The sequence below is a fragment of the Carex rostrata genome, chromosome 8 (genome assembly GCF_964058835.1).
Source record: "Carex rostrata chromosome 8, lpCarRost1.2, whole genome shotgun sequence".
Lineage (NCBI taxonomy): Eukaryota > Viridiplantae > Streptophyta > Magnoliopsida > Poales > Cyperaceae > Carex > Carex rostrata.
The window spans coordinates 12,891,065-12,907,760 of record NC_135925.1 but is presented as its reverse complement, the minus strand read 5'-3'; the positions used below and the strand labels follow the sequence as shown (position 1 = coordinate 12,907,760).

The 16,696-nt window shown below is 34.1% G+C and overlaps 2 protein-coding genes across 5 annotated transcripts in view; one reads left to right on the top strand and one right to left on the bottom strand.

Moving 5' to 3' along the window:
- Nucleotides 1-16,696, bottom strand: part of LOC144557935 (Protein kinase superfamily protein) — a 79,672-nt gene that overhangs the window by 1,122 nt on the left and 61,854 nt on the right. For 2 of the 4 annotated variants that reach the window (XM_078306604.1, XM_078306606.1), the window contains exons 2-11: nucleotides 5,174-5,429; nucleotides 4,758-4,799; nucleotides 4,554-4,625; nucleotides 4,082-4,217; nucleotides 3,318-3,475; nucleotides 2,834-2,912; nucleotides 2,101-2,261; nucleotides 1,482-1,643; nucleotides 1,024-1,170; nucleotides 315-575 (exon numbers count right to left, since the gene is read on the bottom strand). In XM_078306604.1, the coding sequence (XP_078162730.1) occupies nucleotides 315-575; nucleotides 1,024-1,170; nucleotides 1,482-1,643; nucleotides 2,101-2,261; nucleotides 2,834-2,912; nucleotides 3,318-3,475; nucleotides 4,082-4,217; nucleotides 4,554-4,625; nucleotides 4,758-4,799; nucleotides 5,174-5,429 (1,474 nt within the window). Of the gene's footprint in view, nucleotides 1-314; nucleotides 576-1,023; nucleotides 1,171-1,481; nucleotides 1,644-2,100; nucleotides 2,262-2,833; nucleotides 2,913-2,997; nucleotides 3,033-3,317; nucleotides 3,476-4,081; nucleotides 4,218-4,553; nucleotides 4,626-4,757; nucleotides 4,800-5,173; nucleotides 5,430-5,847; nucleotides 6,099-16,696 lie in introns of those variants that run through there. The other 2 variants (XM_078306607.1, XM_078306605.1) reach the window with 2 other exon arrangements.
- Nucleotides 10,636-14,952, top strand: LOC144557934 (putative disease resistance RPP13-like protein 3). The gene is made up of 4 exons (XM_078306603.1): nucleotides 10,636-11,104; nucleotides 11,374-11,595; nucleotides 12,313-13,095; nucleotides 13,544-14,952. The coding sequence occupies exons 1-4, from the start codon at nucleotides 10,707-10,709 to the stop codon at nucleotides 14,715-14,717; spliced, it is 2,577 nt and encodes an 858-aa protein (XP_078162729.1). The 5' UTR covers nucleotides 10,636-10,706; the 3' UTR covers nucleotides 14,718-14,952.

The following is a 16,696-nucleotide window of genomic DNA, read 5'->3' as shown; positions in this document are numbered from 1 at the left end:
AATAAGTTGAAAGGAGTCCCTAAATTCATTGCATTTTCAAAAAAGCCCCTAGTTTGTTATAAAGTTTCTAAAAATGATACATGTGCCAAATTAGTTAATAGTACTAGTAGAGTTTAGTAATAGTGATGAGCTGCTTTTTTTTTTTCCAGTGTAGATCAAATAGATTTATTTCAGAATATTGATGTCAAATGAAACCTTACAAAGCAGGAAAAACTATTTACACCAAACCTCTAGTCCAAGATACCAAATCTTTGTACTCAAGCAAATTAAATATTAAATAAATAGAGAAAAAAAGTAAAAGAAATTTATCATACCAATCTCTCCAGCCGGTTCCACCGAATGGAGCCGTCGTTACGAATAAGAAGTTCCCTCAGAATCCTTCTCATATCAGGGTTTTGGTCGGCCAAGAGCCGCCCGATAACATATGGGTATGCACTCTCCACCACCTTGAAACTCGGGTCAAGAGCCTTGGCGGTTCCTTCTAAGGAACCTAAAGCCCGTATCACCAGTGCGTAGTCCGGGGGTAGAGTGAAGTTGAATTCATACATTACATCATATAGCTCACTCATTATTCCCTGCATTAGATATACACAAAACTTATTGGCACAGCCTCTAATGAGCCTATTTTATCCTAATCCTGAATGAACCTAAAAATAAATCACAAGGATTTGAATTTCAGTCTCCGAGTACAACTAAATTAGTTCCAATGCAACTTAGAAAAAGCCAATAGCAATTCTGCCATTTTTTATCAATTGGCTTTAAAGGCTGGTCAACATTACTGTTATCAAAATTATGGGTATAGAAAGGTGTACATTGGCATTGATTCTCACAAAAGAAGTAGACCTGTGAGTTTAGATCTAAAAAGTTCTTTTTGCCAGCTGGTGGTGGTTAAGAAGCATAAATCAGGCTCTGAAGTTACCTCAGTTTTAAAACAAATTAGGAATAAGTAACAAAAAGGTCTAAAAGAAGATGCTATGAACAATACAGAATACCAGTTCCAATATTATTGGGAAAAGTGGGAACCTGGAAGTCGTTAGACTCACGGGTGGCTGCAAACGAAGCACGCAAGGCATCAGCAACTTGGTGCAAGTCAGTTCCCTCGGGTATGAATCCAAGTGAATGAAAATCATTAGCCAATCCAAAGGAGTCTCGGTTCACATAGTGTACCAGCTGAGGAAAAGGTAAACAAGCAGCTGGTAAAAATTAAACAAGCACCCAAGTAGACCAAGGAATAATAAAATGAAGCCTCAGTTCCTTAAATCTGGAATGTTAATACACAAAAAACTATTAATTAGAGCACTCCATTTAAAATTAAGGGGAAAGGCTCCAGTACTACTATCTTTTGCTCCATTAATAAGTTTAATAAGGAGGTTAGTACTGGCACAGGCTATGATTAAGTGACACTTTTCAAAACAAACATAACAGAAAGAGGGAAACGATTAGAAGGAGATAACGGATTTGAAATAAAATGCGAGCTTAACTATCTGAATGAGTCCAATGCGATAGTGGCGAGGTATATCTCCCATCATACCAAAATCAAAGTAAGCTAGACAGCCCTGCTCTGCGACCACAAGATTTCCTGGATGTGGGTCTGCATGGAAAAACCCCTCTTCTAGAAGTTGCCTCAACGAACAATATACCCCCTGCAAAATTCCACGCAAAGTAAACCAGTGTACTTGCCACATTTAGACCACATAATATGCAACATAGAGTACCTCAATTAACCCTTAATGATGCAATGAAGTCACCAAACAGGAAACACATATGCACAGATAATGGGTTAGAATCTGTTAAATCCTCAATGATGAAATGAAGCCACCAAAAAGCCAATCCACATACAAACATGAAGGGACAAGATGGACTGTTTTTGGTCAGTGTTTTTTTTTAAATCATTCAAACAGCCAGAGTGTCAAACATTGGTCCAGATTCTACAAGCTAACTTATCAGGTCGAATTAAATTGTCGAGTCAACATTGCTTAATCAACAAATGTCATCCCCATAAACTTCTCACAAGGGTCAACGATGTGTTTAGGGGCCAAGCCAGTGGCAGTATCATAAAAGAAAGCAAGTAATCTGCCCCTGAAAGCACAGCTATTTTACCTCATCAATCAACTCCTTGCGGTTGAGATGTGCTTTGCTGATTCGATCAGCATCAGTAAGCTTGATTCCATCTATCCACTCCATTGTAAGTACAGCTTTTCGGGTATAATTCCAGTATATTTTTGGCACTTTTATAAGTGGCTCCTGCTTCTCAACCGAGCCTATCAATATACACCAAACCAATTTATCACATAAGCCACTGACAAGGACTACAACTTAATTTTGTCAATTATTATGGAGCAATTGTGTACCAAATCACAACAGTTGAAAAGAAACGAAACGAAGTTTAGGGGACTTAATTCAACCAAGCGTGTTAGATTAGAACCATGTGCAGCCAATTTTTACAAAAGGAAAATATAACCCGAGACAAATGCAAAGCCAGTGTTCCTTTGCCATATTTGACATTTGGGTTATTAACTCAATCCAGTTTAGATGAACCATTGAACTAAAGACTCCATCTAGGTTCAGATTTCTCAACATATTAGTGTGCCAGCCCATGACGGGCTGTCTCAAATTATGTTATTGTTTAGAAGAGAAAAGAGAGTTGCTGACTGGAACAAAACTTGAACCAGAACTGGACCATTTCATCCTAATGGGTTGCAATGCTAGATTTAGATACAGTCAAATGTCTAGCACTTTTCTGACGTCCACTCTTATAGATATTACGGGGTATCTATATCTATCAATATGTGCTTGAAGGGTTACTGCATATAAGCAGAACTCAGTGATTTACCAGAAGAATAGAGAGAAGAAAATCTTTCACAATTTTGAGCCTCTAGAATATAATCAATCTCGTTAAACATGTGCCTGACCTGTTGAGTTCCACAAGAGTAGATAAAAAAAATACATATATTCAGAACAAAGCAGCCAATAATCAGGGATTAAAACCATTTTCACCTTTCCCATGAAAGGAGCAAAATTTATCAATTCACCTAAGATGGGAAACACAATCATCATAACACAGTTCATTGGTACATTTTTCTACTTACAAAATGAGTGTAATAACAAATATAGTTTGTTTGAGATATTCCAATTAACTAAGACATCAGATCCTTTCAGAGATTATAACCTATTTAAATCAATTTCCTCCAAATAAGTACAACAGCAGTTAGGAAGAAGGGGGTAATTTGGGCATCTTCCAGAGAAAACAAAAGGTAAAATTTTCAGATTTCTATATGGCTGGTGGCTAGAAGTAGAAAAAGAAAATGGTGCATCACCATTTCATTGACGGCAACCAACAGGTCTTTTCGGGCTTTGGCAAAACGCTTCAGCTGGCCACCAATCAATTGAAATAAGAGAGCATCTAGTGTGAGAGAAGGCATCATACCAGGCCGCTGCACCTTCACTGCCACCAGTTCTCCACTGTGCAGATGAGCTGCATCACTTCATTTATCAAAGAGAGTTGAAAGGAAAATGATAGAGCATTTACCTTTACAAAAAAAGAAGATCTGCTATTTGTAACCCTAACAATTTGAATAAAAGGAGAAGATGACCATCTATTATCTTGTTGGAAAAGGATGATAATGGTCTAATTGACTTTTCATCTCAGTAACATTTTTGTTATTTGTGCACACAATCTCGAAGGGAAGCAGCATAAGTTATCATACACTTCAGGCAATCATAACAGAACCACAATGTCAAACACCTGGATAACTCGTGGAAAACTAATATAAGCCAATGGTTTCAGCGAACAGAGCAAAGAGTCCACATAAAAATGACAAAAAGAATTCAAAAGTGATTAATCATACAAAATAGCTGAGTAAAATGTTTTAAGAATTTTAAGTTTATTTATGTGATTCATATGTAGGTAGGAATGACCGAGTTCTAATTTATCAAAAATGTTCTCCTCTATCCAGAATCCAAGATGACTCCATCCGAAGATGACCGTTTATCCTTAATAAGAACTAAATGAGTACACAAACCTTGTGAACCTTTTGTATTTTGTAATCACTTTTCCAAGTACAGCACACAATAATGATACCTTTGTAAACTTGTCCTAATGAAGCAGCTGCAACAGGCTGTGCGCTGATATCAGCAAATACATCAGAAACTCGAGACCCCAGTTGAGACTCAATAGATTTCATAGCCACATGTGTAGAAAAGGGGGGTATTTGATCCTGATTTAGAAAAAAACAACACCATAAATTAGCAAACTAGCATTTCTGATACACAGCTGTCTGGCCAAGTTAACCCACAGCTTGTACTGGTTAGAACGGTACTGTTCTAACCAATAATAATTCTGTTTTGTTTGGCCTCCTTTTTTCATGTTATCCTTGTATTTAGTTGCACAACTGAATTTAAAATCAGTATAAGTTGACTCAAGGTTGGTCAAGGAACTGGTTTAAGTTGCGGCTTAATTTGGCTCCTAACTTCCATGTATAGATATACCAGTCAAAATTTGGTCTATCAGTTGGAATAGCAATTCTCCAGTACAGTAGGAAGCTGTGACAAACCTGTAGCTTAGAAAGTTCTTTGCAATAGGCACCGGGTAAAATATCTGGCCTAGTGCTAAGTGCCTGTCCAAGCTGCAAGCAGCCAAGTGAAAAATTGTAAGAATGAGAAAAAGAAAAAAAAAAGGAAAAAGAAAAAAGAAAAAAGAAAAAAGGAAAAAAATTAAGATTCTTTGATTTAAATGGAAATCAATCAATTAGGGTTACCTTGATATAGAAAGGGCCCAATCTAATGAGTGTCTCTCGAAACTGGAACATATTAAACAACAGCAAGACTTCAATTAGAAATTGAAACGAACAATAATAACAATCATAAGAAGAAATTAGTGCAGTGCTACAAGCAACAACACACATCACAAAGATATAGCCTCCTTGATATCAAATAAAAAAATGATTTGATTTGCATCTCAATGGTCCATTTCAACTAAGCCTTCTTAAATTTTATTTTTACCTTTCCATAGGACTAGACCAAATGTTTTACCATTTTGCAAAGAACATGCATCAATTTAACACACAAACTTTTGACTTAGTTACAGTGCCTACAAATATTAAAACTAGTATAAAAATCCAATATTTGGAGACAGAGTATACTATTTTTGTATAAGACAGCTGAAAAAAATTACCTTCTCTGCACGCTTGTGTATATCCTTGAGCATAAAATGCCAGAAGGTCAACTTAGCAACCTCAAAGGAAATAATGGAGGCCCGATAGAGAGCCAAAAGGGGGCCGAACCGGGCATACACAAATAGGGCTCGAGACCGTGCACCCAAAATGTGCCTAAACTCCGTCTCTAGCGACTCTTTCCTCCGTTTTGCATACTCTGACGATGACCCCACGCCATGCACACTGGTAAACCTACCAGGCGAAGTATAATAGTACCTGAAACAAAATTCAAACTTACTACAGATATACTTCATGGAAATAATTACAGCCCATTCCACCTTACGTACTCGAAATATGTCATCAATATCTTTAGTGTGTGTTTTTTCTACATATGAGGATTCAGTTTGTGTAATTGCTATTAGGGACTATCATATCATATCCCACAACATAAACCAAACACCAAAATAAAATGCAGAAAAAGTAAAAATAAAAAGAATCACCATCGGGATTCGGGATACTGAACCTTGAACTAATTAGTTATTTTCATCAATGTACATTTTCTGAATTAAGCATGCTAATGTTTTGTTGAGACCAGGGTAAAAACATGAAGTACAAAGAGAGAATGCGCATAACAAATGGACCAAGCTAACACCGAAGATTTCAGAGAAAGAGAGAGGCGAAGAGATAAATGCACCGATGTGTAAATGGAGAGGAGAGACGATCAAAAGGAACGGAACGGAGATGGATTGAAGAGGTGAAACCAACGGAGACGCGAGAGGATCTACGGAGGAACCGAGGCAGCAGGCTCGCCATGTCTTCTCCAGTCAGCACTCATGAATGGAGGGGGGAGATAGATGCCTTTCTTTGTATGGAAGTGAGGAAAGGAAAGGGGCACCGTCTGAAGCGGTGGAGGCGACAGAGGAGCGGCGCGAGAGACGGTGCCACGGAATTCACATCCTCCCCGGTACTGTTATAGGGGATCTTTTACAATTAGTAGATCTAGACCGTTATTTTTAACTTGGCACGAATCTCAAAGCCCAATAATATTGCCCCCTGAGCTAACCCGAATCTCAATGTGGTTGGAAGTTAATCTCAAACCGTAAAGTGAGGAGAATCTTTCACATTCCCGGTGCCACATTTCCTTCTCCGCGCAGCTTAGTTTATAAAACCCGAACCCGACCCGAACCGATAAGAGAGGGACGTGGCATGACCTGACAATGTATTGTATTAAGAAACTCATGTTTAACCAATTTTATTGCAATATGACATTTATGTTAATTTCTTTTTAGAATTTAAGTTGTTCATTAAAAAGATGTAAAAAAATTTGAATTTCTTTTGTCAAAATTTCATTCAAAAATTTATAGAAACCTTTTTATTGAGCCGAAAAATTGAATTAAATTGTTTACAAAATTATGAGTTTCTGTTTTACTGAAATCTGAAATTTTGTTTTACATTATGATTTATAATATGCAATTAATCGTGAGTTTTTCTTTTCCTATTCAGAAACATTTCCGTGAAAAGCAAAATGGGCCGAAGCCCATTTCCTTTTGGGCTTCCCAGTATAACACGAACAAGAAATAAGCATTTTTATTTTTTGGAAGTAAGAAATAAGGCAACTGACATTAAGTAGAATGCGAAGAAATAGTTCTCCCTCGCGCGGAAACATTATTGTCGATAACGTTCTGCATTTTATTTTGTTAATTATCTTCGATAATATGGACCTTAACGATTTTTTTGGATTTTGAATTTTCACAGAAGCGTTCACTGTTGTCAATATATATATATCTTTTTTATTAATAAAAAAAATCGGATGGTGGCATGGTGCCAATGACTAGACTAAATATAGCCTAATTCAATTCCCCTTTTAAAAAATGGAGAAAAATGACTATCTTTTTCTTTTTCTTTTTTTAAGGAAAGTCATTGACTAATTGACTGACGAGTGGATGATTGGATGGTGTCCATGGAAGGACTTGTAATAACCAAGATTCGAGCTGTCTATATGTATTTTATAGGAAGATAAAATATAAAGATGTATATCAGTGTAATTTTAAGGATCACTCTTATAAACAGAGGTGGATCTAAGGCTTAGTTAAAGACGGCTAAGTTACCTCTATGATTTTAAAGTTTTAATTATATGTATAGAAATTTAATTGAATTTTATCTCTGTTTTTTTTTAACTTTTTATATAGTCTAGCCACTCTCAATAAATGACATATGTTTAGTTGTAGCCTAGTGGTTAAAACTTTACTTTGAGAGGTCTTGGATTCAAATTCCACTCACTACAATTATACATTTTAATTTTCAATCACTCTATCAAAAAATTTCTAGTTCAGCCCCTACTAACAAATTATATAGGGCAAAAGGATAAAGCAAATTGATAGTAAGATAATAATTTTTTCACATTTAAAGGAGTGTTAAAAACATTTCTTTCACTTTCTTCTTTTTCTAGACATCACTACAAAAATATAAGGAAAATTCTTAAGAATTAAATAAAAATATTTCTTTCACTTTCTTCTTTTTCTAGACATCACCACAGAAATATAAGGAAACTTCTTAAGAATTAAATAAAAATATTTCTTTCACTTTCTTCTTTTTCTAGATATGACCCCAAAAATATAAGGAAACTTCTTACGAGAATTCATGATGACATGACTCCACTAAAATGAAATTATTGTGCAAACACGCTTCAAATTCACTGCAGCATTGACTAGTTGATTGATGAGTGGATTTTTTTAGATTTTTTTTTTTAATTTTTCTTTTTTTTTATGGAAAGCCATTGACTAGTTGACTGATGAGTGGATGGTGTCCATGGAAGGACTCGTAATAACCAATATTCGAGCTGTATATATGTATTTTATAGGGGATCATTCTTACAAATTATATAAGGCAAAAGGATAAAGCAAATTGATAGTAAGATAATTATTTTTTCAGTAGTGATAAAAATATTTCTTTCACTTTCTTCTTTTTCTAGACATGACCACAAAAATATATATAAGGAAACTTTCGAATGGAATCTGCTCCTTTTCTTGAGAAAAGGAAGACCCTCCTATTCTCTAATCCGAACCGTTTAAAATCGATCAAACGGCTTCAATTACTTTTTTCTTTTATATCAAAATGAATCATATGTAATTGAAGCCGTTTGATCGATTTTGAACGGTTAGGATTGGAGAATAAGAGGGTTTCTACAAAGTAATAATTGCATTTTTCTCCATTTTTGAAAAAGGGAAATTGAATTAGGTTATGTTCTAGTCTAGTCTAGTGTTGTAAATAACGGTATGCGGTCGTCGGATGGATAGAGTACCGCCAATCGATTAATCGGTATGCGGCCAATTATTTGAAATTATGCAGATAATTTAACATTTTTATTAAATATATATATGAGTAAGGCTACCATTATTTGCAAATTAAAGTGAGTGTTTTAATTTACGCTCATATCTCTAGTTTCAAAGTTCAAAACGTCAATCCAAACTGTTAAATTAATATCTATATTAAATTGTGCTTGAAGACCGGTAAATTTTATATTTTTGGAAATTTTTTACTATATTTTTAGAATTTTTGAAAATCACTGTTTTTTACGGTCTAGAATTTTCTAAAAAATACTGATTTTGAAAAATTCTAAAAAAATAGTAAAACATTTCCAAAAAATATAAAATTTGGTCCCCGAGCACATTTCAATATGAATAACATGTTGAGAAGTTCAGATTGACTATTTGAACTTTGAAATTAGAGATATAAGCCCAAATTAAAACACTCACTTTAATTTGCAAAACATAAGCAGCAATTGATGTACATAACTGGGTGGTATTTAGTTAAATATAACAGGGAAAATAGAGAGCTAGACTCTATTGGGGCTTTTTTTATTTTATTGGCACAACTCTTTACCATGTGATAGTGGGGAAGGGGAGGAGGGCTTTTTACTTTACTGTTTTTTTCATTTGGTTCATGTAGTTCCATTGTACATACTTTTTTATATATCAACATATCTTAGTGGACTTTTTCACTAACCTTCAAAAAAAAAAATTTGCAAAACATGGTAGCATTTCTCTCTCTCTCTCTATATATATATATATCATAATTTATTTAACTCATTAAACTTATCAAATAAACTTAATTTAAGTTAGTTCCATTATTATAGCATGACACTACGTTTATTTTTTCTTAACGCATAAGCACTTTACATGTATAAGTAACATATTTATTTTAAATGAAAAAATAAATTCAAAAATTGAATTTTTTTAAATACTAATAATATATTATTTGAAAAAAATGGAACATTCCGACATAAAATTACTAAATTTAGTTTATGATAACAACTTAGTTTTATAAATGATATATCGTACTTATTAAAAAAATACATCATACATTAGTAAGAAAAATATAGTGTATATAAATAATAGAAGAATTAATCAAATTAAAAAAAAATTAAAAAAAAATTCATTCATCAGTCAACTATAGAGGTTGGCAAAAACCTGGGTCGGGTATACCCGCCCGTACCTGCCCGTACACGCCGCCCAGGGTACCCGTGCCCGAGCCCGGGTATGGGTCGGGTACTCGGGTACGCGGGTACGGGCAAAAACCGGACTGGACCCGTTATTTTGGACCAATACCCGACCATACCCTACCCGAGTTTACCCGTACCCGACTAAACCCGTACCCGACTACCCGAGTACCCGTACCCGTATACCCGAGTACTATTCATCCATTTCAAAATTCAAAAAATCTGAATTTTTCCCCCCAAACCAACAAAAAAAACCAGAAAAAATAGGAAAAAACCAGAAAAAAAACAAAAAAAAACCAAAAAAAACCAAAAAAACCAACAAAAAAACAAAAACAAAAAAACCAGCAAAAAAAAAATCAACAAAAAAACCAAAAAAAAAATACCCGTACCCGCCCTACCCGTACCCGTACCCGCCTTACCCGTCAAGGGTACACGGGTAAGGGTATAGGACGGGTAGGGTATGATTTTTGAAAATTATACCCGCCATACCCATACCCGTATACCCTTGAACCCGAGTATACCCGTACCCGAGATGTACCCGAACCCGTCCCGGGTATACCCGAGGTACCCGTACCCGCCCGAGTATAAATACACTAGTCAACTAGTCAATGGCTTTCCTTAAAAAAAGAAAAAAAGATAGTCACTGGCAGCGTGGCAGCTGATAAAGGAGTAGAGTTTTTTTTTTTTTTTTTTTTTTTTTTTTTTATACACAAAAGGAGTAGAGTTGCTTCCAGGAAACTTCTTAGAAAATTCATGATGACATGACTCCACTAAAATAAAGTTTCCGTCTAAACACACTTCAAAGTAGAAACTATTGTATTTAACACCTTTTGTACGACTCGTCATTATCCCACATAAGGCCATTAATTTATTTGTTATAATTTAAAATCATTTTTTGCAACTTCTGCGAAGGAGACCATTCTAGCTCCTATAAAGCACGCACTTGAGGCCTTATATATTCCTCCAATCCTAAAATCACGCATTTCTCATCATAAACCAACATTTTTGGTTTCTCACCAGTTGCCACTGCTCGTAGAATACAGAAATTAAGGGAGATGGCTGAGTGGATTGTAAATCTTGTTCTCGGCAAGTTTGCTGATGTCGCGGTCCAAGAGGTTCTCCGCTTGCACGGTGTCGATAATCAAGTGGAGACAATGAGCTGTGAACTCGGCCGGATTCAAGCTTTTCTAAAAGATTCCGACAAAAAACAAATAACAAATGAAAGGCAGAAGTATTGGATAAAGGAGGTGAGAGATCTTGCCTACTCCATAGAAGATGCTATTGACATCTTTCTCACGGAAATCCCACAAGAACCACAGAACTCCACAGGCATGATGCAGGACATTATAAGGATGATAAAGAAAGCCAAAAAATACACTCCTGTACACAAACTCGTTGATGAGATAAGTCTAATTCAGACCAAGATGAAAGAGATTCAGATGAGCAGACTTAGGTATGTAAATTTCGATTTAAACTTAAGGGTACTTGGTCATTTCTATGATTTAATTTTTTTTTAATTATGTATATTTAAATATAATTATTTTGCTTTACAGTTTTTAGAAAGTCCAATTTTTTTTATAATGCTAAATGTGTGTTAATTTGTAGCTTAGTAGTTATAATTCTACTTTGTAGTGGTGACTTGGGTTCAAGTTTCAATGCTCAAAATATTTTGCAATTTACATTTTAGCCCTCTTAATTTTTTTTTAAATTCTATTTCTGTAGCTATGGAATTAATAATCTAGGCGATGACAGTGGAGAGATCCAACTGCCCATTAGGCCACTCGTGTTGCCAGATATAGATCCTGAAATTATTGGTTTCGATAAGGATCGAGACCATATTGTCAAAGAGTTGCTTGATGAGACCAATAAAAGGCGTTCTGTGGTTTCAATTTGGGGTGCTGGTGGACTTGGAAAAATGACTCTCGCACAGAAAGTATACAATAGGTATGCACCATATGTTTTTTTTTTTTTTTAATTTTTAATTGTGGTTTACTTTTAATTTAAAATTTGATTATTTGATTCAAATTGATTGCACTCTTAGTTTACAACAATAGAAAGTAATATATATTTTTGGTCGAGAAGTGTTAATTTTCCAATTTGGTTGTAACTTCTAACTTGACCAGCATTTGTATCCAACTACAAGCCTTACAAAAATTATATATCAAATCATGTTTTATAAATTCACATAAATTATTAATCGATTTGCCAAATTATCAAACCCATTCAACTACATTATCTAACAAATTGTCTTGGGATAATCGATGATTTACGAAACAACTACCTCATGTAATTTAAAAAAAAAAGTAAATCAAGGCCATATTATTTGAAATTAATTAAGACGTTTCATTATTGTAAGACTGACAAAGATTGACTGAACAAATGGGTTAAACTAAACTTGCATAATTAGAATCCAACGGTTGGTTACAACTACCTCATGTAATGTCAAAATGAAATGGTTGTGACATATTGTTGAATATGGTACATTTTAGACGTCTCCGGCCTAGCTATTAATGGCCAAACCATAATCCTTAGATTGATAATAAAAAACCCAATTTATATTTATACATTAATTTGTCCATCAATTTACATGTATTTCTTTTTTCAGTCTATCATCTATAAATTATGGTTATACTATAATCTAATACATGTTTTATTTTATAGTAATGATGTCAAGAATCGCTTTGGACTTCGTATATGGATTGTTATTTCTCAAAAGTTCAAACTAATTGATATTTTGGGAAAATTACTGCAACAACTCGATCCTCATATCGATCCCAGCAAGCTACCAAAAGATAAAGTAGCTTTACTTTTCAAGCTTCATGAGTCTCTTAGAGGCAAAAACTATCTCGTAGTCTTTGATGATGTTTGGACAGATGACCTATGGTATGAAATTAAATCAGCGTTTCCAGATGAAAATAATGGAAGTCGAGTACTTCTAACCTCTAGGTCGTTTGATGTTGTTAAGAGTGCAGATTCCACATATGAACCATACAAACTTGAATACTTAACAGATGATTTAAGCTTAGAGCTTTTATTAAAAAAGGCTCTTCCTAATCAGGATCCAAATAATAGTGCCTTTCGTGATCTTTCTGAAATCATGAATGAATTTGTCAAAAAATGTAATGGGTTGCCTCTTGCATTGGTGGTTGTAGGAGGTTTATTATCAAAAAAACCACGCAACTATAATGCTTGGAGTAAGGTGTTAAAAACAATGAGTTGGGATAATGATGGAAAGAAATGTAGTGAGATTATAGGCACTAGTTATGAGGACCTACCATTTGCTCTTAAATCCTGTTTCATGTACTTTGCTGCATTTCCCGAAGACTATGAAGTATATGCCAAAGATTTAATTCGACTATGGGTTGCGGAGGGCTTCATACCACATGAAAATAACAGAACATTAGAAGAAACTGCAGAAAGTTTTTTGGAGGATCTTGTGCATAGGTATTACTTCTTTATCTAATGCTTTACACATTTTAGGAAATTAGCATGCTAATTTCATTGTGCAAGTGGTGGTTCCAATTTATTTATTTATTTCATGAATGCCCTTAGGAATATATTAACCCATTTGGATTCAATAAAAGTCCAATATCAGTACTACAGGAGAATCAAAGAGAAAAAAAAATACCGAAAAAAGCAAAAATCCAATCAGCCATATTAGTTATGTATATAACATGCAATTGAATTGTTTTGAAGCATACTGTTTTTCCCTCATCAAATATTTATTGCATAGAAAATTTATGAATGTTAATATTATAATACGCAATTAGTACTTTCTTTTAACTGTTTTCCTTAGAAAATGTGACCTTTAATAATTTAGTTATGGTATTTGTGAGAAATCCTAATCGGATGTGGTTGTTTACTTAAATATAATTTTGTTATTGTATAACAGGAGCATGATTCATGTCAAATCTAGATATCTTGATGGGTCTATTTGGTATTGCCGCATACACGATCTCCTACGGGATCTCGCTGTCCGAAAAGCCAAGGAAGACAATTTTCTCATGGTGTATTCAGATCCAAAGGATCAGTTGAGCATGGGTGGGGCGCGTCGTGTGGCAGTTCACCATTTAGATTGTGACGAACTAGAGATGAACCAAAACCTGCGCACTTTGTTGTACTTCGATGACAAGTACATGCCAAATTGTTCAAAGCAGAGGCTACTAAAAGTGGTAAGAACAGATAAACGGTGGGGAACCAAAATAAAATTGGAAATGTTTGAGGGATTGAGTCAGTTAAGATACCTAAAACTTTCTGGGCAGTCAACGGATGACAAGTGTGAGGAATGCTTAGAGAAAGCAATAAGTGCTATGAAGTTTCTACAAACTCTTAATTTTCGGGTTGCTTATGAGAACGGTGATGACGTAAAGGTTCCTGGTTGTGTATGGCGCATCAACACATTGAGGCATGTCGATGCAATGTCACATTCTGAAGTGACACCGTCAACAAAACTAACAAATTTGCAAACGCTTCCAAAATTTCCAGGGGTGGTTATTAATGAATCATGGGAAACAGATAAGTTTCCTCATCTACCCAATTTACGTGAGTTACGTTTATCCAATAAATCACCTTCATGGGGGACAGCTGACGCTTTCCTAGGCACTTTAGAACACCTGATCTATCTCGAGATTTCCAATTGTATTCAGTTAGACACATTTAACATGAGGAGGTTCCCATTTTATCAGGATCTACAATCTCTCGTATTATATCCACCATATGAAATCTCTCATAATGAAATGGTCGATGTTAGCATGTTCCCTCCTCACCTCACTTTTCTTTACATTAGTAATTACAAGTTCCGTCAAGATGTAATGTTAGTACTGGAGAAGCTACCATGCCTCAAGAAGCTCAGACTAAGGAAAACATCCACCCCTAATCGAAAAATTAGTTGTTCGGCTCAAGGCTTCAGCAAGCTAGAAGTCTTGGTACTCGAAAAATCTTTCTTGGAAGAGGATTGGAAGATAGAGGAGGGTGCTATGCCCATTCTTAGAGAACTCACAATTGATGGGTGTAGTCAATTGCGTGGTCTTGAGGGGCTACGACACCTAACCAACCTCAAACATTGACATGGAGGAAGTCGAGCAGTGGGGGTGATCAGGAAGATGAGATCTTGAACTTACTCAAAGATGGTGTTCCTTCAAATGTTCAATGCAGGCATTCTTAATTTCACTCCAGTTTGATATATGTAATCGTTCTCTCTTAAATTTCTTGTATGTGTGCTTTGTATTTACTTTTTAATTTAGTGACTGACATTTATATATATATTTTTTATTTGAAATAAAGAACATATATAATTCAAGATTGCAACTTGAGCTAGCTTCATAAATAGGTTGCAAACGTGGCCAATAAATCCGTGTTCAGAGTGCACTAATTAAATGATAAAGCATACATAACAGAGAAAAAATAATAATATACAAAGCACGAAATTTTTAATTCCAAAAAATTGGTCAATTTTTCTTCCCTATTTGCTAGCGGGTCCATGAATGAACCGAAATATATTTATTCAATTGCGCCCCAAATTGATTTTGACATTGATGCTATGATCAGGGACTTCTGGAGTTCAGAAAAAAAAAATTCGGAAATTTATTTGATTTTGGAGAAGTACCTCAAGCGTCTAAAATGTTTTATGATGTTTAAATTTTATTTTAGATAATTATTGTGGTTATTTATTTTTCAGTCCCAATAATCCAAATTAACAAATTGATTTTGCTAAGTTGTCTGTGGTTTTAAGAAATGTTAAAGATTCATCTTTAGATATTCTGGAAGCTTCAGAATTACGCAATGAAACCCATAAGTTTTTGTGAATTCCATAAAAAAAATTCTATGTCATGAAAAGAATGTTTGTTAATGAGGTTAAAACGTAGAATTATAAACCTCTTCTTTTTACTGAGTTTTAATTTAGCTTTAAAAATAACGGGTCGATTTCTGGGCCATAATTTTACTGGTTTCCTTTTATCGGCTACAGAACAATTTTGGGCCTGATAATGAAAGTAAGACTGACGGTTGCTATATCGGTTATTGCATCACTGTGATTTTTAGTAACTGTTTGATGCAAATTTCTTAATTTCATCTATAGATTCATTTTTGGATGAAATATTTATATATTCTTGGAAGAAATACTATATATATATATATATATATAAAGAGGAGGGATCCAATTATATCTTTTTTAGTGACACCGAATTATACTTTCAATTTTTAAAGTTTTTAAAGTTCAAATAGTCAATCCAAACTGTTCAACACAATTGATATATTAAAATGTGCTTGCAGATCAATTTTTTTTATTTTTTTAGAATTTTTTTTTACTATTTATTAAGTATTTAACAAAATTATTATATTCTGATCATTGAATTTTTGTATTCATCTTAATAAATAGTAAAAAAATTAAAAAAATATATAAAATTTGATCTGCAAACAAATTTTAACATACCCATCATATTGAATGGTTTGGATCGATTGTTTGAACTTCGAAAATATAAAGTGTAATCCGGTGTCACCAAAAAAAGATGTAATTACTTCAGATATCACTAATTTATTACTTTATTTATCCTTAAAGTTTCAAAAAATACCATTTTAATCCTTAAATTTTTCAGTTTGAACCAAATCAACCCTACATTAATTTCACATCCATTAAAAATAATTCTCATTTATCGTGCTGATTTAGTGATCAACAATACAAATATTGTGAAAACTAATATAAAAATTCACGTCATCGAATATAACCTAAATCAATACTAGCACCGATATCTGTGCCACCAAAAATTAAACTAATATATATTGACATTCATCTTTCCTTATTTCATAAATATAATTATGATATGTGAATACGGACGACGGACGTGGACCTTTATTCGTCGCAAAAAGAAAAAAGCTGAACAATGAGAGTAATCCGTCGCAAAAAGTCGTTTTTTTATCCTCGCGAAAAGTGTTTCATTCTTGTTGTGTTACAACATTTAAAAGTTATAACAATTTGTTTTTGTGAATTTTAAAATTTAAATAGTCTATCCAAATCATTAAATATGATCTCTATATTAAAATGTCCTTG